Here is a 26,281-nt window from a genome sequence, read left to right as displayed (position 1 = left end):
CTCATTCTTTCCTCGCTATTACTTGTTTTTCTCAGTTGCATGTTCAAATTAATTCCACGATATTAATAAAATACCTATACCATTTTATAACGTAGGAATAGGAACGTTTTCAACAAAATCGGTTATCCTGTTCACGGTCTTTTCGGTCAAAGGAAATATTATATCCGATACTGTACCTACTTACGATATGCTTAAGAAAATTAACGACAGAGGCCGTGAAAAACGATATTATGATTATTTAAATTTTATGATTTTATGATGTCTAATCTGTGAAAAAAGAAAACTGTGTGTCCGAGGTGGGCCTTGTGCCCTTTTTCACCGAGTCAATTTGAGTTATACCCTTTTTCACTAGACCCACAGTTATTTAAAAAGTTTATGATAAGCATCTTGCTTTTTGGTAATCATTCAAATATATATCAAGGGCACAAGGTTTGTAAATTCTGCTGTAAATGCTCTGCATATAAGCTTGTTTGACGCGATCTTTTCGCGATTCTGCTGCTTTATAAATAATAAAAAAACCGGCCAAGTGCGAGTTGGACTCGCCCACCGAGGGTTCCGTATCCGTACAAACTTTCAACAGTTAAAATAATCTAATGTAATTTTAAAGACGTGACTAGAAGTATAGGTATTGAGCCATCTCTCGGTGAATTTACTAATTTGCGCAACCTGTATGGTATGTTGGTTTTTCAGGGAAAATGCTAACCGATTTCGACAAATTTTACTTTATTTGAAAGATAATATTTTACGTAAAATTTCGTATTAATTTGAAATACTATATATATCTGCAAGGGTGATTAAATCAAAAGTTAAAATCAGAAAAGGATTTTTTTTTATTAAAAAAAAAGTTCAGACACGACTTTACTTTTCCTGTAATATTTGGCATAAAACTTTTTTACATTTTCCTTTTCAACCCTTTTTTTTCACTACAAAAAATAGTTTTGATATGTACCTACAGTTTGAGCTCTTTCTAACGATACCCCACTTGACCTAGTAACTTGACATTTACGGTTTACCCCCCTTGCATATTGGTTATTTTCTGTAATTAATATTATTAAATAAAAAAAATACCTTAAATTTTTAGAGGTAAACAATTTTCATAACTATTCCAAATTTCACGTCGATAGCATAAGTAGTTCTCGAGATATTTAGAAATGTGACAGACAGACTGACAGACGGACAGAGCGTTGCCATATGGGTTCCTTTTGTACCTTTTTGGTACGGAACCCTAAAAAGTAACGTAAACCTAAATATACACCTAAAATGTGGACAGCAAGTTTCAATTGAAGCAATCAAGCAAATGTCAATACATATTCTGTCTATTTTTATAATAAATCTAAAAATACAATAAATAATGCTTGAGTTGTCAGTTGGATCACTATTTTGCTGTGTGAATGGACCCAGATTTATATATTTTAAAATACAAAGAGAGAGCATGTATTAAATACCCACAATGACAGTAAGTTGAGTAAGTAGTGTAAGCACCTGCCTACGCAATGCGTAACGCTTGAAGGGCACCACGTCGAAAAATTACACCACAGCCAGGTGGGTCTCGCTAGTTTATTGCGTTATCATATTCAAGGAGAAGGGCATAACAACAACTATCAAACAAAGTACAGAAAATCACAAAAAAAAATCATAAAACTCCTGATACGTTAATAGAAACCATAGTATAAATTATAAGTAGTAAGGTGTACGGAATGCATACCTATTACCTACATAGGTATGTTAATTAAACCCTTTTGTGTTTAAATACTATTTTTCGGCATTAAAATTATGCAATATCTAGATGTTGACCTATTTATTTTTGGTAACAAATTAAAGAGTAGACGGCAACAGGTAGTTGTAGGTATATATTTTAGTCTTAACTTAATAGTACGTAGATATTCACAATTTCGTAGCTAATTTTATGCATGAATTGAGAAAGATATGTGCATAATCTTTTAATTTATCATCACGCAACTTTTAAACGTAGCGCTATTCCATTGTTACCCAGAATACAGTATTTTGTGCATGCGTTTTTATGGCGCAATTAGAGCAGAAGCGTACATTCTGCACTACGACGTCTACGATCATTATGACATGACGGTTTACGCGCTATGATCTAAGTTTATTTTCCTAGAGACGACCCGTCGACGTATAAGCGAAGGAGTTGGGCGATTTGTTTCCACTTTGTTTTTTGCTTTCGAGGTAGAACGGTCTTCTCCGATCTCGTCAGCATGCCAAACCAGTTCGGATTATTTAGTAACTTACCTGTTTGTGGTAATAATAAATCATTATCGGTGTTAATTAGTTTAGTAATTGTAGCTACGCTTGTGAGTGTTAGTGAGAGTACCGAATATGCGCCAGTGGTGGACACGCCTCTCGGCCCGGTGAGGGGTCACTCCCTGAAAACACGGGGCAAAAGAACAATTTCAGCCTTTACGTCTATTCCCTATGCATACCCTCCTGTCGGAGAATTAAGATTTAAGGTGAGATTTTTATATTATCTTATCATTATATTGTTGCGTTTCAACTGTACAATTCAAAAATAATGTGGTAATAATTGTTGCGGGTAATATAATAAGTTATCGTAATTTCTATGTCACTTATTTATCTTACGTTGATTTTAACTTTTTCAATTTCCACTTAGGTAATATTATTCAGTCGCAAATCCATTCATCCAAATTGGCGGGACAAATAAGCGTACTTACCTAATAGTTAATATTCGTTTAGTTACTGTTGCTGTGCCAACTCTACTTAGGTTGCATATTAAAGTACCTATCTATTCCCTAATGTATATAGAACACAGTTTTGTGGAAAAATAAAAAGACAAAAGTACAAATAACATAACATTGATATGCGCCACGAAATGTTCCCGACTCGACTTAGCATGGTGTTAACTTGGCTGGATTAGCGATGGTCTTCCTTACGTAGGTATGTACATAGGGAATGCAATTACCGGTCGTTTTTCAAAACCGGTAATTTACCGACATAACGTCGCTAAAACCGGTAAACCGGTAATTTACCGGTTTTTATTTTATTTCATGAAAAATCAATATTTTCCGTCAAAATCGATAGTTAAGTCGTGTTTTAGTAGTGTCCATTGAACTAACACTTTCAAAAGACAAAAATTATAAATGGAATCTTGAAAAATGCAGGTTTTAGGTCTTTGTTACAAAAAATAAATAAATTTTAGATGCCAAATCTTACAATTAGCAATCATCTTCGATGAAATCAACTAAAACACAAGAAATCATCACAGATTATTGAAATATCATGTATTTGTAATTGTATAAAGGACAACTACAGGACCCTGATTCGTATATCCCACGCCAGAAAAGTGCTGTTACACAGCAAGTTATGTCACATCCTGGACTGGCAGATCCCGCAAAAACGGGCAAGTTTCGTCAAGGGCGAAGATGCGAACAGATCCTAAATGTACATACGTCCATTAATAGAGATGGCTTACGAGTTCAGCACTTTGATGATTCTCTGCTTCATCGACTATAGCAAAGCCTTTGACTGCGTCGTTTTGTCATCGAGAATTTGGTAGCTATCATTGAAACTCCGTAGAAAAAGGAAACTAAATCGGCAGAAAAACTTCGAGCCCTTTTAAGTACTTTTGGAAAAGGTGTTGATATGCCCTTCACCTGACTACGGTGAACATATCATCAGAAGAGCCTGCGGAAGCTAGGAGGGAGGAATCATCATTGGTGGAGGAATCATCATTGGTGGAGGAATCTTCGATAGGCAGATAACACCAATTTTCTGGCCGCCAATGAAGCGGAAATGGTTGACATCACTGGTAAAATACTTATAGAACGCATCAGTCTGGAAACGGATCTCAAGATTAACCACAGTAAAAACCAAGCTCGTGGTGGTGGATTGTGTTAGGTAGATACAACATACAGGTGCTCTTAGGCCAGTAACAGTAGATGACTTCATATACTTCGGCGCACATCGACAATACCGGTTCTTCTGAAAAAGAAATTAGAAAACGCATAGGAAGTTCCAAAAGAGCCCCAGCTACAAGGATTATCTCCATAATTCTTGGTTCCTAAGAACCGCATGTCTATAAAAACCAAAACCGGTTTGGTTTACGCTCTAGTCTTCTCCATTTTCTACTACGGAGCTGAGACTTGGAGTCTGAAAAAGGCTGACCGCAACCGCATTGACGCTTCCGAGAAATGGTGCTAGATGAAAATTTTGCAAATACCCTGGATTGCCTTCCGTACAAATGTGTCTATCTTACGCGAATTGAAAATCAATACTAGGTTATCAACCATCTGATAACGTAGAATTTTGGAGTTTTTGGAGGGGAAAGGCCACAACCTTGAGCAACTGGCAAGGTTGATCGCTAACGATCCAGAGGTCGCAGTCTAACAAGATGGACAGATGAGATCCCTTTCACTCTCTATACCCAATTTCAGAACCGGAACCAAAAGTCAGAATGAAATTGATTCTATTGGGACTTCATGACCCTCAGCAATAAAGATACCAATGCGAGAAGGAGGGAGTCTTATCTTTAAAGCTAATCAAGTATTTATATAACAATGATTGAATTAATGGAGGATAATCATTCGGTGTTTAAATTTGGAATTTATGAAACCAACTGTGGACATTCCACAGTTGTTGGTTTTATAGAAATCAGATTTTTTTATCTTGGATCCGACAATGCAGGCACGCACAGAGCAGGCAGGAATGTACGGACTCTAGCCGCCGCAAGCACTCATGCCTGATGATGGGTCTCCATATGACACGAAACATGTCGGCAGACATAGGTACGTTTATGAAGCGACAACCATTCATCCCTCTCGCACGTGGGTAAGATAATTATAACAGACATGCTTTCAATACCACAATATAGTAAACAATGACACAAAAAATAAACGTTTTCATGGAGAAAACGAATTCTTGCTAAATAAAATGTTTACCAGAAGTATCTATAAGTGTTTATTTAAGAAGAAATTGCGACAGAAGTGCTTTTTGTAGTAATTTTTAAGTAAATTTAAATTTCGGTAAAAAACCGGTTTTGGAATATAATTACCGGTAATTTACCGAATCCAAAATTGGCAATATTACCGGGAAACCGGTAAACCGGTTTACCGGTTTGCATTCCCTATATGTACAATTGTACCTACAGCAATATTAAAAACAAACATATTTAATAGCAAAGTTACAACAACAAATCTGTTGATGTAAGCAGTCTTTTATTTATAAATATACTTTCTTGAAATCGTTAGTTTGATTACCGGTTGAGATAGGTTATTACAGTGAAGGCGGAGAATCATTTCGACTAAAATAAAACAAGTTTTGTGACTTATGGTCAAGCGGCATTATATTAGAGGTGACACGGGCGATTTGCTCGTTTCATCTAATCGTTTACATAGTGAACGAGCAAATTATGATGGTTAATTATTATATACATAACTCACACGCTTAAGCTACAATATAAGTCAATACGTTTATTTAGTACCGGTGTGGTTATTAACCTAGATTAGAAATCGCTCATTTAATCTCATATTGTTGTTAAATAGGTATATCGGTTAGTAGAGTAAATCAGGAATATCTGGGTTTACAGTATTGCCACAGATCTCAATAATCTTTAATCCACAACGCTATAGCCTTATGAGTTTTTAGAAGCAACCTCTTATATCAGTTCATTCAAGTAAACGTTAGGTACTTATATTATTTTATACAAGTTTTTCGTTTAAAATAACACATACACGATATGTTCTTAAAATCGCGGCGCGCCTTAGAAGATACGACTTTATTGCAATATAAAATGAAAAGAATATGACAGATCATACAGATTTTTAATTGAGTACAGTCTTTGTGGGGTCTTCAGGGATGATTCTTTAGAAGGCTAACCAATTTGAAGTAGTTAAATTGAAAATTAAAATCAGAAAAAAAAATGCCAAAGTACAGAAATCAATTTTAAAACTTCGGGGATCTGCACGGGAAGCATGGTCGCGCGATAGACGATAAAATATCAGGCCGTCCCTATCGCACTTACAAATAGTGCGATAGGGACGGCCTGTTATTTTATCGTCTATCGCGCGACCATGCTTCCCGTGCAGGGTGGGTATTTTTTTAACGTTTACCGTCATGAAAATCATGAATCACGTCTTTCATAACAAAAATAGAAATATATTTTGACATAAAAAATATAAGTTTAATTTTAGGGATATCAAAAATAGTGCCCTTTCTGGTGACAGTAAAACAGTTTAAGTACCTATAATATATTTACTAATAAAGGCAATTTTTTTTAGACTGGTTTAACGCTTATTTGTTTCAATTAAGACCAAATTATTGTAATTTAATTCATAATTTAGTATATATTCAAAGTATGCACATGTAGTGACTTTTGTCGTAAGACAGTAGAGTATAATAATGGTTTTAATTACAACTCGGTAGTTCCACGTGTCCCTGAAACAAAGGGTCTTTTCCTGTAGAGATAAGGAACCATAAAAATCAGAACTACCTCATCAAACTTACGACACCTATTTTCAGTACAGGTCAGGTATCAAAGACCATTTATTTTACTGAACAAACAGTTTACAATTCGAAGTTCGAACTTCTCTCATGTTATTGGTAAGTAGTCTAATTTACGATAGCAAGCAGAATAGAAGATGCCCTCCACACGAGAAGAATGCAAAATTTGGACGTTACAAATATGTGCTTGGCGTATTGTGTAAATGCTATTATATTTAGTGAGTATGTAGGTACTCGCAGCAGACTGCTGACTCGTCTTAAAGCCCCACATTCACGGTACGATTCATCGCTTCGATCGATCGGACAGATATCGTGAACGATCGGTCGCATCGAATGCGCCAGCCGCACACGAGGCGATATATCGTTTACGATATCGTAAACGATCCTCCCGCGCCGCCCCCGCTACTCGCATAAGACGGAATAATAAAATCAGTAGGTAAGTAAGACACAAAAATAGAATCGGTCGTCGCAAGAGGGGCCACACACTTTCGATCGCACGGGTTTTTGTTGCGATTTGCGATATCGTAATATATGTATATATCGTACCGTGAATGGGGGGCAAAAGTGATGCGCCCAAAAGGACAACCAAGTAACGATAAGTAAACTTTAATGCTTATTACCTCTATTGTTGATTTTACATCACTGCAATATTATGTAAGTTCAACAGCTATTTAACTTGAAGTCTAATTTACAAGGTGAACGGTTACGAAAGAACTCAAGGTATTATAGTTATACGAATAAGTGATAGATATAAAATCATTATGTATTAATAAATATGACAAATAGGGACGGTAACCTAAATACACACTTGGTCAATTTGGTCATAAGAATTTGATAATTGTGGCCGTAATGCTGCTTGCGGTGGTTGGTGGCGGCGTGGTACCTAAAGTGCAGCGAGCGTCACAAGGTTTGTATGCTTTTCAATGAAATAGTTGAAATCGCAGCTGTAATCCTGCGGTACCAGCAATACGGTCTGATAGATTTGCCGCAACCGCAAACCGCAAGGCAAAACCAATCGTGTCGTCGCACCATCCAAAATAAACAGTAGGGTGTTTGACTGACAATGCATTATTTCACACCCAACATGAAATAAATAACATATATAAGTACATATAATCACGCCTGTATCCCATAAAGGGGTAGGCAGGGCACATGAACTATTAAGTTTCAGTGCCTTGTTTCTAGGCAAAAAGGGGTTGAAAGAAATCCAAATTGTGACATTGCAGCGACAGGTTGCCAGCCTCTCGCCTACGCCACAATTTAACCCATATCCCACTCGACTTCTCCGACACCCACGGGAAGAAAGGGGTTGGTGAAATTCTTAATCCGTCACCACACGGGGCGGCGCAAGAAGCACCCCAGAAGAGGCGGTTTTTTTTCTTAAAAATTATGTTTCATTTTATTCTTGGTTATGTTAAACCAAAAACTAAGGAACAAATTAAATGATTAGTTTTATTTATAATTCTTTGATTTAAGTATTTTGTAATGTTATTTTCCATTCGTTTTTTGATGTTCCAATGTAAAACTTAATTAAATTATGTTATTGAATATTTGTTTTATATTGTTTTTTTTTAATTAGTCACACTACTATATATAAATTATAAATTAATAGATATCTTGGTTATGGTATTGAAATAATACAAGCAAGTTGAAAGTGCCGCTTTCAATAGAAATAATCATAGGTATAAACATTCCACAGAGAGGTAGCCGGACTCACTTGGAATTTTAATCTTTGTATAAAGCTGTAGCTCTAATATTGCACGTCTCTTATTGTAGGTAAGTATATGTTAATGCTTTTAGACGTATGATTGAACAAAAAATGTATAGACGTTGTGTATTAACAATTTAATATATAAAAAGGACTCGTTATTAGAATGATTACAAATATACACTAGTTTTAGATTGTACATTATTGTATTAAAAGTAGACACAAGTTTGTTTTGCAATGTCCTACCAGGGTGCCAAGTGTTCTTGTTGTTATTCTACATGTACCTACCATGATTCGGAATAAAGGGTTATATTCTATTCGGATAAATAATACGAAAGATACAGTAAAAATTAAAACAATTTTGCTTCTTCAACTTAAACCGGTCGGGTCTGGCGCTTATACTATCACAGGCTTCTTATTGCAACCTAGAATTAGAGTTGTAATAAGAAAATCTTGATAGCTATGCAAATTATAAACTGGATATTGAGGTCTATGATCTCTGCATACTGACATGCACATGGGATAAGCTATATTTAAGGATAAATGAACTTAGGGATCCGCACGTCTAAATATTCGGTATTAGTGTAGTGAATACTTTGTGTATCAAGGACGGACTGAAGACGAGGATGTAATTAGAACTACTTCGTAATTCCTGTACCACTCGTGGCAAACACAATGTTTTCATCGCCTTATGAGTATCAAATGAGAAAAATATAGGAAACTAGTCAAAGCCAAAAATTATTAAGTCGCCACGAGTATTATTTAACTCGGTTACATATACAAAGTTGCACGCATTTAAAATATAATACGCATTTATCATATTTGAAGAGTTTCGTTCTGATCATCATCGGTAGTTCCACTCCACCAAATGTTACTGTTTAGGGGGCCGATTTTTTAATCTGCCTGAAAATTCGTTCAATAATATCTCCACTACTAGCGATTTAAATTCTACTAACGAATCGAATACGAGTGGTTGTTACCACTAGTTTTAAAATTACTAGCCGTCCTTCTTCAAAAATACTTAGCATTAGATACGTCGTTTTCCACAGACTTTCGAACGGCGAATTCGTACGTTCGAAATTAAAAAATCGATGCCCTGAACGTAATGCATGCTGTTTTTGTAAAAATACCAAAGTCATTATAAGTGTGTCGTTCAGATTTGAGCAGTTCTGTTCTGATCATGATCAGCAATTCCACTGCACCAAATTTCACTATTCTGAACGTAAATGCATGCTGTTCTTGTAAAAGTACCAAAGTCACTATAAGTTTGCCGTTCAGATTCCGTTCTGATCATATACACTCAATCAAAAATATTTTTTTTCAAAATTGGTCAAGTAACAACGGAGATATCGAGGAACAGACATAAAAAAATACAGACGAATTGATAACCCCCTCCCTTTCTTGAGATTTGGACGGCGGTTAAAAAAATGATGGTAATGTCTAAAATTTAAATATTAAAACCAGTAGACTACTTTAAATATTGGCTGCCAAGGACAACATGTTCAAATGCTATATTCATGATATATATACAAGCTATCTTATTTGGTTCGTTGGTGTTATGTAGGGACAGTGTCGTAACATTGATCGAAAGCATGTCATATAAACCTAATCAATTATTTTGTGTTTCCTTAATAATCGATCATTAGCAGTTTTGTAACGCAGTATTATGTATTGTGCAGATTGTTATTACCAACAAATACCTATACATACATATAGGTAGGTGCTGAGGGACAAAGCTTATTTTTAAACACGCTAGAGCCCATCAAAATGTTTCAAAATCGGCCGTTTTGATTATGGCGCAAAAAAAGGCATGGTATGCAAAAAATTCAAAATTGGTAACAATTAGCCAAAAAACTAAACGGTCCGACACAGATTTATTCATTGTTATTCAGATTCTCAAATTTCGTTACGATTGATTAAGTTTTGAAGGAGGAAACAGTCAAAAGCGGAACCTCGATTTTAAAGATTTTTTCGCAATATCTTTTAAAAATTTGAGTTGTTCTGAATGGACTATTTTTTTTCGATAAATCTAGTTAATGACACTCCCTAGTACAATTTTATAACTAAAATTCCCAAATTATAAGGGGGGCCCTTTCAATTTTAGCATTTTCGCTCCTGTAGCGTTTTAAACCTATACCTAATTTAATATAGTGGTTCATCCAGAGGACGCGTCGTGAGTCTAGACGGAGTACTATAAAGAAACGCAAAGTTTTATTTTCAGTTATGCCTAAATCTACGTTTGATTAACCTAAATACAAGCTTACCCATATTAATAGTCCTTAGAATAAAAGATCTTAATAAATTAAGTAGTAATTATCTAATGACGAATCAATGTAGTACCTAAGTAATCTAAATACTTCTCTAGTAATTTCTAACATATAGGTAGTTAACTATTTTTATTTATTTATTCGACGTTTCTTTTTTATTTTATACATAATACTTTCGGCCAAAATAAGTAAGTAATAAATTGCATAGACTCTGTATAAGTTACAGGTTACTGTATTTGCACTGTAAGTACATGTATACCCAGAACCTACTTAACGCAAATTCCTCTCTATCTTTCGTCATCTCAGCAGTCTCAGCACTCACTTCCTTCTTTCTCATATCTTTCTTTCTCTTTCACACGATCCATTCATCGTTGTTTGGGCTAGCCCTTCCCGCTTCAACCCTCAACATTCATCTCCAACATTTTTTAACAGGAATATTTTTATTTATTGAGGCATTTATAACAGATGATTGGTGTCTTTATTTCATAACTATTATTATTTTAGTGTTCAAGTCTGTTCGATTTTAATACCTACGTATTATTCGATCGTAACTTTTAAATTAAAATGCGAATTTGCCTTTCAAATTCAATGTAAAATAACAGGATTGCATGACTTAAGTCGAAGAATAGAGTATTCTATCGTTCTTCAAACCCCGTGACTGAAATATGCATAGCTAAAGTAATGTCATGTGTATTCAGCTATTAGTAGAGGAGATATAGCCTTGGGGGTCATAATAATTACCACAGAACCGAAGTTTGGTTTTTTTAGTTCTTTGTGTGTGTCTTTTTGACATACTAAAAATATAGTAAAATATATTTATGCAAAATGCGTTTTTTCGACCGCCAAAAGTTGTATGAAAAATTACTATGGAAAAAAAATCCTAAAATTTCAAAATCGTCTCTGGTATCAACTTATGGGGAATTAGGCGGCAAATTTTTTTTTATAGCGTTGATGTGTAGCAAAAATATAAATATTTTTCACTATTTTGGTAAAATAAAAAATGATAAAAATCATAAATTTGATGAAAGGAAGTAATTAAAACATAAATTTCAGCAATGTAATTTTTTTCATATGTCCCACACCATGGTAAATACGGGTACGATCCGCCTGGTGATTAGCAGTTACGGTAGCCTATGACGCCTGCCAATCTAGAGCCTCCACATGCGCGTTGCTGGCCCTTTAGGGTACCTTTCCACTAGAGATGCGCAACGTGATAGTGTTTGATATCCACCAATCATGTTCACTGTTCACAAAGCGTAGCGCTAGTAGGAACGGGTTCGACTAAGCTGATTGTGGATATCAGAAGCATCCATAACACATCTCTGGTGGAAAGGCACCCTTAACAGTCCTCAGCTAGCTCGCAGGATAACGCGCGTCCGCGGGAGAAAAATCCTCCTATTGGGTAACCGTGAAGTTACCATGAACTTGTATTTTGGTGGGGTTCAATATAAGTATATAAATTGTCGCATCCCATGAAAAAACTGTCGATAAAGCATTATATCGAACACGAGAGAAAACCAAAACCTAATAATCATCGGTTTTTCTAGTCATAAATATGCGCATCCACACACCCTGGACCCGTATATGGTCGCACACTGCGGCTTCTTCTTCTTCAACCTAGCGTTTTCCCGGACTAGCGCCAGGGTCCGCTTTCCTACTCAGTCTTCTCCACTTTGCCCGGTCTTCAGCATACTTAGACGTGAGATTGTTCTCTTGTATGTCCGCTCCCACGACGTCCAGCCAGCGCTTCTTTGGGCTACCGGGGCCGCGTGACTTAGAGCCTTGGACAGCGAGATTAAGGCATCTGTTTTCGATGTAGGCTTAGGAGGATTTTTCTCCCGCGGACGCGCGTTATCCTGCGAGCTAGCTGAGGACTGTTAAGGGTGCCTTTCCACCAGAGATGTGTTATGGATGCTTCTGATATCCACAATCATCAGCTTAGTCGAACCCGTTCCTACTAGCGCTACGCTTTGTGAACAGTGAACATGATTGGTGGATATCAAACACTATCACGTTGCGCATCTCTAGTGGAAAGGTACCCTAAAGGGCCAGCAACGCGCATGTGGAGGCTCTAGATTGGCAGGCGTCATAGGCTACCGTAACTGTTAAACACCAGGCGGATCGTACCCGTATTTACCATGGTGTGGGACATATGAAAAAAATTACATTGCTGAAATTTATGTTTTAATTACTTCCTTTCATCAAATTTATGATTTTTATCATTTTTTATTTTACCAAAATAGTGAAAAATATTTATATTTTTGCTAAGCATCAACGCTATAAAAAAATTTGCCGCCTAATTCCCCATAAGTTGATACCAGAGACGATTTTTAAATTTTAGGATTTTTTTCCATAGTAATTTTTCATACAACTTTTGGCGGTCGAAAAAACGCATTTTGTATAAATATATTTTACTATATTTTTAGTATGTCAAAAAGACACACACAAAGAACTAAAAAACCAAACTTCGGTTCTGTGGGAATTATTAATTTGTTAGCTACGCTGAACAAAGTTATTTGTTTATTTTTTACAGCCTGCGTGAAGGGTCCACGGAAGGAATATGTCTAGATTTGACAGTGACATTTTGAGTAATCTCGTTTTTAAATTAGTCATTTATTTATTGCAACCATAGTGTAGTACAGATCTTAACAACTAAGTACATTCAGAGTCATATGGGCCCTGGCAGGGCATTGCAATGTCATACATTATGCTAAATATTTTTTTTTTACTAATTATAAATGCATAGGTATATTTATTATCAGTTCTAGTATTATACATTCAGTCACATTAGATATTTATAATTTATGGAACGATGTAATTTAATTAATCAACAATTAATATATTTATGGACTTGTGTATAAGTTAGGTGTATGTCAAAATTAAATACATATGTAATAAATATTAGTTAAAAGTGACGGGTTGTTATTATTAATACCAAAATTCGAACGAACCCCTATTGAACACGGAAGGAGCATGACTGTGTAGTTAAGTGACAACCTCAACCTACACAAAATAATTGGAATCTGGTAACTTTGATAGGTATATTTTGATTACATAATTTCGTGGTTCTAAATACCATGGACTCGCTATTGTAATATTTATTCATTAAAAATACTATTTATTTGTATGTAAGTAAACCTAGGTATGTCATTTATAAGAAGGTAATAGCGATTTTAGTATTATAACGATGTCCAATAATTCATTCGGTATCATTATTATAACCGCATCGACACAAATCTCCTGTTAAAATATTTTTTTTATCTAGAGATGTGAAGCCGAAAAATTGGGTATATTATTTTGTTGTGTGACATAGTTAACATATTTTTTCATACAACGCACTTAATTTCCGTCTACAGGTTTTTTAAAAGTAAAAAAAGTCATCAACAGGATGATGTCGATGAATCCGTGCTTCGCGAGGGATAACGCTTAACAACTGGGACCGATTGGTTAAATGTGCTTATACAATAGAGAGAAAAAACTTATTAGGTCAGTAACTAAATAAGATAATCGGATTAAATTGAATTGAAAGAATTTATACGAAAACGCACACAAAAAAAGGAAAATATACAAGCAAGAAAAAAAAACACAAAAGCAAAAAGTGCCACGAAACGGTCTAATCTCAGCATATTGCTGGCGCCTTCCAGCGCTGATCTATAACCATAAAACTATCATCTAAGAAGGAAGATATAACTAAATAAAGAAATACAAAGTAAAGAAATAGAAAATAAAAAGAGTCAATTTGGGCGTCTATCGTCCCATTATCGTAAAGTCATGTTTCAGCACTCTCTGTCAGAAAGTGAATCTTTAACAAAAATTGTTTAGCAACAGTCAAACAATCATAATATTTTTTTCATCGGTTTTCCCATGTCACATAGGCTGGCTGAGCTTGACAATTTGGACTTTAACTAACAACTTATTAATTTAGTAGCAATTTTTTGACATCGGCGTTCCAGAGGTTAATTGTGTTGCAGCAACTGTGGTACCTAGTGAGGTCACGAAAAACTAGTCTACTCGTTTAATTTTGTTGTTTCTCTTTTCAACGTACCTTATGCGTCGTAATTCGCATTGCATTATTGAAACATGCGATTTGCTCGTAGCTAGACGAGAAAAGAATGTGGGCTATCTATCATGCGGGTAATTTTAATAATGTAAACCATAACTTGTCGGCAGCGGTGTGTGTTTGAATATTTTGCATCATGTCAGTAAGTCCTACGTAAAGGAAGACGTATAAAACTGAGGGCCTATATACCTATCGTGAAAAGTGAAGCACGCAAATTGCGGGTATATTTTTTTGACTGAAATTAGCCCTGATTTTCAGTAAATGTAATCAGTACTTATTTTCATTATGATAGGCTGGACAAATTGTTGCCTACATATCGGCAAATGTTTGGCCTCCGCATTTTTTGTTTACAACTTAATTATTTAGAACTGCAAATATTTATAGCTAGAACTACCCCACCAGAAAAGTAGGTTACGTTAGATTCGCAACGCATCGCATTGAAAGAGGGAAAGACATTAGGTGTATTAAAAACGTCTTGACCTTTTCATTTCTTCAAACGCCTTTAAGGCATGTGATCTGATTAGTAGTAATTCATTTGATCCCAAATCACATACAATTATACCCTCTTCAATCATTTATCTATTTATTGCTGCATTAATTGCCCTTTAGCAAAGTTTTTGTTTCCCAGCTAAATGACAGCTTTATTTTAAGTGGTTCCTTGCAATTTATGGACAGTGGGAGACCAACTAAGAATTAACGGCACCATTCGCCGGTTGGAATCCTCGTATCCTAATAAATTTAGTCGTCAAATTTATTAGAATCGCATCTGGTAACTTCACCTACTTCCAATTGGACACACACAAGAACAAAAGTGCAAGCCATATGCACTGTTGCACGATTCCCATTGTCCCATTGACGAGACCCTCAGTAACCAATATGCTACGTTGTAACATAACTCTAAAACTTATGCCTAGTTTTGACTTATGTACCAAAACAACACAGTTATTTACATCTCACAAGATCAAATTCGTGCGGGTATGTCAACACAACTATTGTCCCGGATCTGTAAGTTCACATTTTTGACACATTTGTTTTGAAGTATGTTCCGATGTGGCTAAGACGTATCGTTTGCCAAATCTAACGATTAATTTCGAATTGGTTGAATCGATTAGGCCCTATGTACAAGGTACAAAGAGGCGCTTAAACAAATATACGATTTCTGTAAACTGACTGAAATGTCATTTTAATCGAAATGACAGACTGCCACAGCACTAGTTTAAAAATAAAAATGAATGAATAAATGACATATTTAATAAGTAAATCCTGCGTGATACATTAATATCGTAAAATACTCACTAACGAAGATCCGGACAAATGTAACATGTGTTTGATGTGTTAGATTATGTTTAAAGTAAGCGAAATATTGCTTTTATACTTGATTTTTTTAAATATTATTACAGGATTTATTATTAAAGGTAGGAAAATACAGCGGTCTCGGCGCCGAATATATTTTTATTCCATTCGGCGTCGAGACCCTTGGTCCGTGGGGCCCTGGCGCTCTGAGTCTCTTCAAGCTGGGACAATATCCTGAAGCAACTGATCTGTCATTTTTGAATTGTATTCTTCTACTAATTTCACTTATGACGTAAAAAACAGTATTCAGCTATTTTTATCTCTTGAATCAATTCGCGCTCATTGTGAAAAGGAAGGTGACACGTAATGTAATAAGACACAATAAAAAAATATCGATCACTGTTCACAGTACAATCGCGTTTGCGTAACGTAAAACTGCCGCTTGACTTGACTTCTTAGTCGCATTCTTGTGCCAACGCGTACCTAACTGAATGAATCTAGGATTTTCTTCATCACGTCTCTTAGATCAAAGTCACCATCATCGTCAGTCCAATATTTACTTACTTAATTCAGTGTCGTAACGAACTGCAAATTCAGCTAAAATGATCTCCTTTAGTTCGTTTGGTCTATTGTTCTTTGTTTGTAGCGATTAAATATCGTCGGCCTAAAACGCAATCCTCATATATATTATGTATGTCCAGTCTAATCCATATATGAATTGAATATGATCTGAAGCATACGATCTGTCATTTTTGAATTGAATTAATCTACTAATTTAAATATGGCGTAAAAAGCAATATTCAGATATTTTGATCTCTGTTTTTGACAGTCATAAATAAAAAGAGAATTTAACAAACAGAATAAAATTTAACCTAAACAAACTACACAGCGTACAAAACGTACTTACCTAAAAATATCAATAATATAAAAATGTGACAGAGGCATTCACTTTGCCTGCAAGCATCAAGTTAACTAACCGCTTGATGCTTGCAAGCAAGTTGTTACCCTAACCACAAGGCATAGATAGGTTAAGTCTATGGTGCTCAGAAACAAAGCGTATACCGATAGCGCCGAGTTTCTAGTAACAAACTACTACACAGGGTGGAGGGCTTTAGTCCGTAGGCGGCTAGGAGGAAACCTCCAGCATAGCCGAGTCGGGCATGCTGTCGAACACCGGGTCGGCAGTATCCAATGAGGATTACCTCCACCTCTGAAAAAAAAAATGGTGCTGAGGGGTCAATCCATCCAACCCGCCGGTGGAGCCGTTTTTAAATGAAGAAATGGCTAGTCGTACTGCGTCCTCGGAGCATTGCAGATACGGTACAGCTGGGCTCGGGGATCCGGGAGATTGGGTGTTGTGGGTGCCGGCGGATGTTTAACTTGTAGGGCAAACAGGGTATCGGCGGTGTCGGGATCAGATGTATCGCTGGAAAAAAAAAGAATTTGTGCGGCTCCTTTGAGGTCTCCGTCATTTATTTTTGATTTCACTAGCTTATATTTATGTCCGGGTTTGAAATCATGAGTGCTAAGATCTGTAGTGTGGGGGCAGGTGCAATTCAATTTAATATTGGATGTAAGAGATTTCTTGTCTGCCTTGTTTACAAGAAGAATGTTGAATGAGAATGATGGCCTTCCCAGCTTGATGGTGAATTTTCGTTAACGCAGTCGTCGATTGCCTTTGCTTAATTACCTGTAACTGTCAGAGACTTAATTGAGGGGCTTAGTTTAGGAAAGATGTTTATAAAACATTGATTTTGTATTATCAATTTGAAGTCACCCTGTATACTTATGTGTTTCCGTATTTTTCAACTAATTCGAGATGTTCATCAAATGGCAAATTGTGAATGCTAGTTGAGATCATTACATGAAATGTAACAAACCAAGTTGGGAGGTCAAGACTTCGCACCATAGCAATGAATTCAGAACAACATTTTTTCCAATATGCAACTGATATTGTTATAGGTACAGACAGCATGTAGTCAACACGACCTACAGGTCTATGTTCACCTGATTCCTTTACGTCAAGAAACGCAAGCACTTTCCTGAATGGCTGTAAATTAGGTATCCAACAATCGCAAACGCAGAAAAAATAATCGTTTCTTTGAAATCGTTTACCATCTCATGGGCGATTTGAGAAATACCTATGGATTCGTGATTCAAAATAATCAAGATGTCCAATAGATCCCATTCCTCCCCGAATACATTTTTCCCACTATTGAGGTTTAGTTTTTAGTTTTTTTTTAACCTGTCTTATACGTATTTCAATAATTAAGTAAGTATTTACTATTTTTCCCACTAAGGAAAACGAAAATTTCAACAAAGTTTTCCGATTATTTTATCCTTTTCAATGTTGTTAAGTGGTGGTACTGTTTTTTTTGTACATCAAACGATTTGCCTCATTCTTAACTTGTGTGTATTTCATGAACCAAATATAACAAAACTAAAACTACATGAAACATAAAATTCTATAAATAAATATTTGGTCCTAGGTCAGTGCGGACCGGTAGGATATCAAGAATTACCACACTGAACTGTGTTGCCGATGCACTGGGCAAGATATGGCCCCGTCTCTGGTCACCCGACGCGGCTATTAGCTCACCTGTACCTAGTAATAGAAATGGAATAATTCTACTAAGAAGAAGAATTACTAACTTCCGAAAATGTAGGCATTAGTAACATTTTGTTCCAATATGCCCGTGAAGGTAATTTTGATTTCCTTAGATTAGTATTAGTAATAGCGCATCGTCTTGCAGGTCATAATATTGTCCATTTCCACTAACGACGCGAGGAGTCTATGTACCGTCTCTGTTCAGGGTGCAATAGTTTTTGCCCACGTATGACATGGTAAATCTTTTTTTTTTTTCTAGCCTGCGTTAGTGTTCCACTGCTGGGCAAAGGCCTCCCCTCTCGTCCTCCACTCGACCCTATCACTCGCATCAAACCTTTAAACAAATCATAAACTGTAATAAAATGATCTATCCCATTTGAAAGATTGTGGCGGAATTAAGTATTAAGTACGTTTATTTTGTAACGTTCTTCTCTTTGTTTTCATAATTTGTTCCGGTTTGAAAATTAAGTCTAATTGCAGTTATCCGTTGCGTTTTCCTGAAAATTTTATCGACTTATATAATATAATAAATACCAAGTCCTATCTGTTCTGATTCATTAACGCTGAACCAAAATTATAAAAGCTAAAAAGTTGCACACTAGGTCATATTAATATCTACATATAAGACAAGTTTGCATGATAAGCATTTTGATAAATTTACTCCCTAGGGATAATAAAAAGGGAATATAGTTTGTATGGCGATCAAATTTTATTTTAAGTTAGCAAATATCACTCAAATTTTAAAGTTAAATAGGTACCTATTGTACAATTCCTTGTATTGTTTTAGGCCCCTGTCCCAGTGAATAAATGGAGCAACACATTAGATGCCACGAAGTCAAGTCCTGCATGTGTGCAGAGAAATCCTTATGTCCGGCAACCTGTCATAGTCGGCCAGGAAGACTGCCTGTATCTTAACATTTATACCCCTTATACCAGTGAAGTAAGTAACCTTGCTTAAATTAAGATAGAGTTCGACTCTATTTTTTATATACAGGTATAATAATACCTACAGAAAATATTGCGAAAGCTGAAAAGCGTCTATTAGGGACGCCGATTCGAATGAATGAAAGACAAGTGGCCATAAGTGACTGGATCCAATTCTGCTTGTAATGTAAAGCCATAGTACAAGTTATATTATTTTCGTTTTTAGGGTGCCGTAGTTAACTAGGAACCCTTATAGTTTCGCCATGTCTGTCTGTCTGTCCGTCCGTCCGTCCGTCCGTCCGTCCGTCCGTCCGCGAATAATCTCAGTAACCGTTAGCACTAGAAAGCTGAAATTTGGTACCAATATGTATATCAATCACGCCAACAAAGTGCAAAAATAAAAAATGGAAAAAAATGTTTTATTAGGGTACTCCCCCTACATGTAAAGTGGGGGCTGATTTTTTTTTTCATTCCAACCCCAACGTGTGATATATTGTTGGATAGGTATTTAAAAATGAATAAGGGTTTACTAAAATCGTTTTTTGATAATATTAATATTTTCGGAAATAATCGCTCCTAAAGGAAAAAAAAGTGCGTCCCCCCCCCTCTAACTTTTGAACCATATGTTTAAAAAATATGAAAAAAATCACAAAAGTAGAACTTTATAAAGACTTTCTAGGAAAATTGTTTTGAACTTGATAGGTTCAGTAGTTTTTGAGAAAAATACGGAAAACTACGGAACCCTACACTGAGCGTGGCCCGACACGCTCTTGGCCGGTTTTTTATAATTTTTTTACTTCACAAAATTCGGTAGGTACCTATACATTGTTGTACACAAATACATGGGTTTGCTCCATATTGTATGCTTATGTTAACGTTAACAAATTTGATTAAAAAAAATACAAGAATAATAATGACTATTTCGTCAAAACCGACCCGTTTTCTGGTTTCCGTAGGAGCTCGGCAACGTACACAAGCCACTGCCAGTGATGGTCTTCATTCACGGAGGAGGCTGGATGTGTGGAGACTCCTCCACAGACATGTATGGACCGCAACACCTTTTAGATAGAGACGTTCTCTTAGTGGGGATCAACTATAGATTGGGTAATATTACTGTCTTACTATTTCACTTTAGAAGTAAAACCAGCCAGTAACATAAATAAATATCACGATGTTACTTTACAGGACCTCTCGGTTTCCTGTCAACGCAGGATGCTTCCTGCCCCGGCAATAACGGCCTCAAAGATCAACAAGAGGCCCTCAGGTTCATTCAAAAAGTCATCTCTAGTTTTGGAGGTGACAAAGATTCCGTCACCTTATTTGGCGAGAGCGCTGGTGGCGCAAGCACATACTTTCACATGTTGTCAAAATCTAGTAGAGGTAAGCAAAAAAATAAAATTTCCTACAAGAATTTCTCATATTTTATTTCACTATCCAATTGTTTATCCGTTCGGATGATTGCACTCGATTATAACGATTATCGTTTAATGTTGTATTTGGTCTTCAGAGTCTCGTAGACTATTTTTTTATATTATTATAAGAAATAAGTGCAATTGAAACATTGACAGCCCCCTGGTGTTAAGATTAGTTATATACATTAATCCAATGTTTAGCCGTAGAAACAAGCGGTCCGTGGTGCGCTGACGCAAAAAAATCATTCGTCAGTTAGGGCAGCGACTGCGGGGAATAGCGTCGACCCCAGGGAGCCGATTTTTGAATGTCGACCATTCGTATTGGTCATTACCACTAGATTTAAAATTACTAGCCGTCCTTTTTCGAAAATAGCATTTCGTCGTTTTAAAAAGATTTTCGAATTCGTGCGTTCGAAATTCAAAAATTGGTCCCCGGTCTGGGAATTTTTTAGTCCAGCAATTCATTTCTCTTCTTGGACAACGCCAGCACCGTATTAGGCACATTTACTAGAGTACCTATCGACCCTGTTTAGTGTGTAATATACATAATTATAGTTAAGTTATTTTAAAGTATTTTTTTTTAACAAAAAGTCATAGCTTTATTATTATTTTAGGTTTAGTAATTTTATAGTTTTTAAATTTATGCTGTTGATATTAAATATATTTTCTCCATCTAATGTTTAAAAAATATATATTTTAAGTAATATATGCATATATATTCCAGGGCTGTTCCATAAAGCGATATCAGAGTCGGGTGTTGCTACCGTGCCTTGGGCGGAGGCGCCTCCTGGAGAGCCGTTGAGGCAAGCCTTTCGCCTGGCGAAGTTTCTCGACTGCCCACAAAGTCCCTCCGAGGTTTTGCTCCAGTGCCTTCGCACAAAGGATAGCTACGATATTATCAACACAGAATTCCAGTTCTACGTTAGTATGATAGATAACTATTTCATGATATTTTTTTCATACCTACTTATTTGCTTTAAATTTAACTATAAATGAGACGACTTATGGTCAACTGTGACAATTTTTTTTTTTTGTGTTTATTTCCTTGTATAGGTACCTATATTGGCGAAATCTATTTATTAAAAAAAAACTTATTTTATATTAGTAATTTGGAAAAAAAAAACAGTCAGTGGCTGCGTGGCAGACTATGTTATTTTCAGGAGAAAATGGCAATTACCTGTAATACATCTTGTAAACCTGTCGCGTTATTCACGTGTTGCCTTTGTTTTATAATAATTATGATACAGTTTAATTGAGCGCATGTATTTTAGACATGGGATTACGAACCAATGACTCCGTTTAAAGCAGTCGTGGAGCCTGACCTTCCTGGCGCGTTCTTGACAGTGGCTCCGAGAAGTAGTCAAGATGTTGCTGCTATACCGTGGATGACTGGCCTGAACAGCGCAGAAGGATGCCTGAAATCTGTTTGTGAGTACCGATTTACGTGCCACGTTAACTTGATAACGACAAAAAAAGCAATTAAATTAACAAACAAACGAGGGCTATTAAGCGCAAGGAATTCCTCTCAGGAAAGCCTTAGTTTTAAGTTTTGAAACTTTTACGAAGTAACAAACATACTAAAATATCGTATTAGATCATGATATTAAAATAAAATATACATTTTGTATGGGCTTTGTCAGTCCCGGTATATATCGTACTTGGTTGTATTATTCGTTTTTTTTTGTGTGTCATTCAATTCTCTTTATACAATGATTCAAATCTCATCAAAGTCAACCACCTCTGTGACATTAAGTTTTTTTAAACAAGCTATGAATATGCGAATTTGTGTTGATGTAAATATGTGACCACCGGAAGTATATAGAGCGATTGGCGACCTTCTTGAACCTTGAGCATATTAGCGGTCTAGCCGAACCATGCAAGGATATCTGTCAATATGAAAAGCCTAGGCCAAGGACGATATATGCCGGGACTAACAAGCCCATATAAAAAATAATACCACTGAAATGCATGTATGGGCCTTTTAGGGATAAAACTAGATGACGCTGTTTCGCAGCCTGGAAGTGGCAAAAACCATATTTTCCCCAAGTATTTTTGCGTGTTTTTATTTTTTATAAGACCAAAAGACATATTTCTTTATTTTAATATCATGATATCAAGTCAGTACACATTTTGAAGAAAATAAATTTGTAGGCATCATCAGTGTAGTTATTGATAGTTTTTAGAACCCTTATAGTTTCGCCATGTCTGTCTGTCAGTCCGTCCGTCCGTCCGCGAATAATCTTAGTGACCGTTAGCACTAGAAAGCTGAAATTTGGTACCAATATGTATATCAATCACGCCGATAAAGTGGTAAAATAAAAAGTGGAAAGAAATGTTCTGTTAGGGTACCTGTAACATGTACATGTATCATGTAAAGTGGAGACTGATTGTTTTTTTTTCATTCCAACCCCAACGTGTGATATATTTTTGGATAGGTATTAAAAAATGAATACGGGTTTACAAAAAACGTTTTTTGATAATATTAATATTTTCGGAAATAATCGCTCCTAAAGGAAAAAAAGTGTGTGTGTGTGTGTGTGTCCCCCCCCCCTCTCTACCTTTTGAACAATATGTTTAAAAAATATGAAAAAAAATCACAAAAGTAGAACTTTATAAGACTTTCTAGGCTTGTTTTGGACTTGATAGGTTCAGTAGTTTTTGAGAAAAATACGGAAAACTACGGAACCCTACACTGAGCGTGGCCCGACACGCTCTTGGCCTGTTTTATTAGGTGGCGCTACGGAATTGAGGTAAGTACGATTCTTAGTAAAAAGATTGTGAATCTTATATAAATCATCCTTGCCCAGGCAACGATCTATGATTGTACTTATTGATTAATTTTTATCCTTGAAAAAATCTGATCGGGATCATAAAATAATACTTATTTTAAGTTACTCGAAAATTTAACTGCCAATTTTCGAGTATATGATAAGTAATAAAGTATTTTTGAACTGATAATTAATTATAATGACTAACGTTAATTCGTAGAACAATATTCATACATGTATACTTATTACTTAATTTACTTAAATGTCTCATTTACTGATAGGCCTTCATGGTTTTCATTTGGCGAAGGACACACTTTCTGACAAACATTCCTTTATTTAGAAAATGTTGGTAGAAATGGTGAAATTTCTACACGTACTTGATTTGTCTACATCTATCTAAGTAAACTAAGCGGTATGTATTGTACAAAATGTAATGTTTTGATGTTTACTGTACTGCAAAAATATGTTTATTTTCATTCCAGGGATTACGACGAATCGGACGAGATTTAATGAATTTAAATCTGGATTTGATATTATAGCGCCTATCACATTCTACTACGACAATTCACCATTTGCTGATGTAATCAATAAGAAGGTTAAAGAACATTATTTAGATGAAAAAGATGAAGAGAAATATAAACAAGGATTGTTAGACGTAAGTGCCTCTTTCTATAATTTAAGATATAATTATACTTAGTATATTTTGTGAATTGCTTCCGAGTTTAGGATTAAAACGAAATAACTTTTAGGGGTGACCCCAAATACTTAGGTACTTATACATATAAAGTAAAAAAAATTGGTACAAAATATCGTTTCGTATGTTTACATTGGCAATGAAATAATTAGAAATATATATGCGCTCCACTAAAATTGAACCGATTGAGCTTTTTATCACAATAATAATAGATATGTAAGTGATGCTGAGCTGTATGACCGACAAAAATTAAGACTATTGGTATTAACTAGTCGTTTTATATTATATTTCTACAATTTAAATGACCAGTAGAGGCTTCAATCGGTCAAAAATGGCCTCTGGTTAGGTACATTTTGCGTAACTCAAGTTGCGTTGGAGAGAATTGCTCATAAACAGCTAATTATTTATTTATTTAGCTTTGCATTTGATCATTGTGTATTCACTAATGTAGCACCTAAGTACCTATTTATTAAACCCAAAAAATATCAGATATACCTACAATAAAATGTAACCTTAAATTAAAACTACCAACAAAACGAATAGGTACTTAGACAATGATTTTTTTACACATTTGGCATGTGTAAAGTTATTTAGTTCTTTTGCTTTCAGATTTACAGTGACTCGTATTTTGCATACCCTGCCCTAGAGGCGGTGGAACAGTTCACCCGTCTCACCGATAGCCCAGTCTACCTATATGAATTGTCCTATCGCGCCAATAACAGTTTCTCTCAGATATTTGGAGATCCTGTCGGAGATTACGGTCAGTAACAACTACATAGTACGTAAGTACCTACCTACTTTCAGATCCAAGCGTTTTCCATTCGAACATACAAACCAAAACCATTATCTTCCTTCCTTCTGAAGCCGTCGGCTAAAAACAAATATCGATTTTATTTGTTTTTTTATACTAAATACATTAATTTTGGTCTATTTAATTTATACACAAATTAATCTAATTTACTTTTCAACAGGAGTATGTCACGCGGATGAACTGATGCATTTGTTTCCAATATACTTCCTCAGTAATGAGTTTTCTGACGAAGATAAAGAAATGAGCAAGCTTATCGTGAACTTATGGACCAATTTTGCGACCACTGGGTAAGCATTTTTAGAATAAATATTTTCCTTTATGTAAACTGAGGTACCTATTTCATTTTCAAATTCGCAACTATTTTATGCACATTAGTGCAGCTGGTATCTTAGGGAGTCTATTTCTAAGTACGATTGTCTATGGTTTCTGCTTTTTAACCCCCGACGCAAAAACGACGGGGTGTTATAAGTTTGACGTGTCTGTCTGTCTGTTTGTCTGTGTGTGTGTCTGTCTGTGGCACCGTAGCTCCCGAACGGGTGAACCGATTTCGATTTAGTTTTTTTTGTTTGAAAGCTGAGTTAGTCGGGAGTGTTCTTAGCCATGTTTCATGAAAATCGGTCCACTATGTCGCGGTCGGGGGTTTTTTCAAAATTTTAATTTTGTGGTTAGGTTATTGTCTATAGGTAACCTGTACATACGAGTATATCACAAATATCTGAGATCAAATATCAGAGATACATAAATATTCAAAATATAAGTTCCTATATCTTTTTAGAAACCCGAACAAGCCGGTGAAAATACCTTTCAAATGGTCTAAGGCATCCAGCGCGAAGAAAATGGAGTATTTGGAGATTTCTAAGGAATCGAGTATGAAGAAACATCTAGCTGAGAGATCACGGTTCTGGGGTACTTTGCCGCTGTGGCACAGTCTTCAAAAGGGACGCTTCATAGATGAGCTGTAGGCGATCACAAAGACTCCATCTTGCAAGAAGTTCCTCTATTTCACGAATCCATTAGAGTCAACCTACACCAGCGTTTCCCGAGCGTCGGCGTCTAGTCAAGTTTATAGGTGGTGTAACTGTTTCCAAAGCGTTGACTGGATCCGACGCTCATAAGACGCAATAGTTGGCGGGCCTTAGCATGCTCGTTTACTGTATCTACAAGATATGCGGATTTTATTAAAGATGTTTGTATTGTATTCGTAGGTTTTTTATTAATGGTGTCAATTTCTGCCTCGGTTGTCCGACAATCTTCGCTGTTCG

The 26,281-nt window shown here is 35.9% G+C and overlaps 1 protein-coding gene across 2 annotated transcripts; it reads left to right on the top strand.

Annotated features, from left to right (window-relative positions):
* Positions 1-2,171: 2,171 nt before the first annotated feature.
* Positions 2,172-26,217, top strand: LOC125241265 (juvenile hormone esterase-like). Of its 2 annotated transcripts, none has more exons than XM_048149652.1 (10): positions 2,172-2,468; positions 19,198-19,350; positions 20,291-20,438; positions 20,520-20,714; positions 21,471-21,667; positions 22,018-22,174; positions 23,997-24,169; positions 24,818-24,968; positions 25,180-25,306; positions 25,795-26,217. In XM_048149652.1, exons 1-10 carry the CDS (start codon positions 2,217-2,219, stop codon positions 25,979-25,981), a joined length of 1,740 nt encoding a protein of 579 aa, XP_048005609.1. In that variant the 5' UTR covers positions 2,172-2,216; the 3' UTR covers positions 25,982-26,217. The 2 variants fall into 2 exon arrangements, with proteins under 2 accessions (XP_048005609.1, XP_048005610.1); XM_048149653.1 differs by lacking the exon at positions 2,172-2,468 and adding an exon at positions 18,478-18,504.
* The last annotated feature ends 64 nt before the right edge of the window (positions 26,218-26,281 follow it).

This window comes from Leguminivora glycinivorella, chromosome Z, assembly GCF_023078275.1.
Source record: "Leguminivora glycinivorella isolate SPB_JAAS2020 chromosome Z, LegGlyc_1.1, whole genome shotgun sequence".
In the NCBI taxonomy this organism is placed as follows: Eukaryota; Metazoa; Arthropoda; class Insecta; order Lepidoptera; family Tortricidae; genus Leguminivora; species Leguminivora glycinivorella.
Note: the sequence above shows the minus strand (reverse complement) of the source record. Positions and strands in the feature narration are given on the sequence as shown.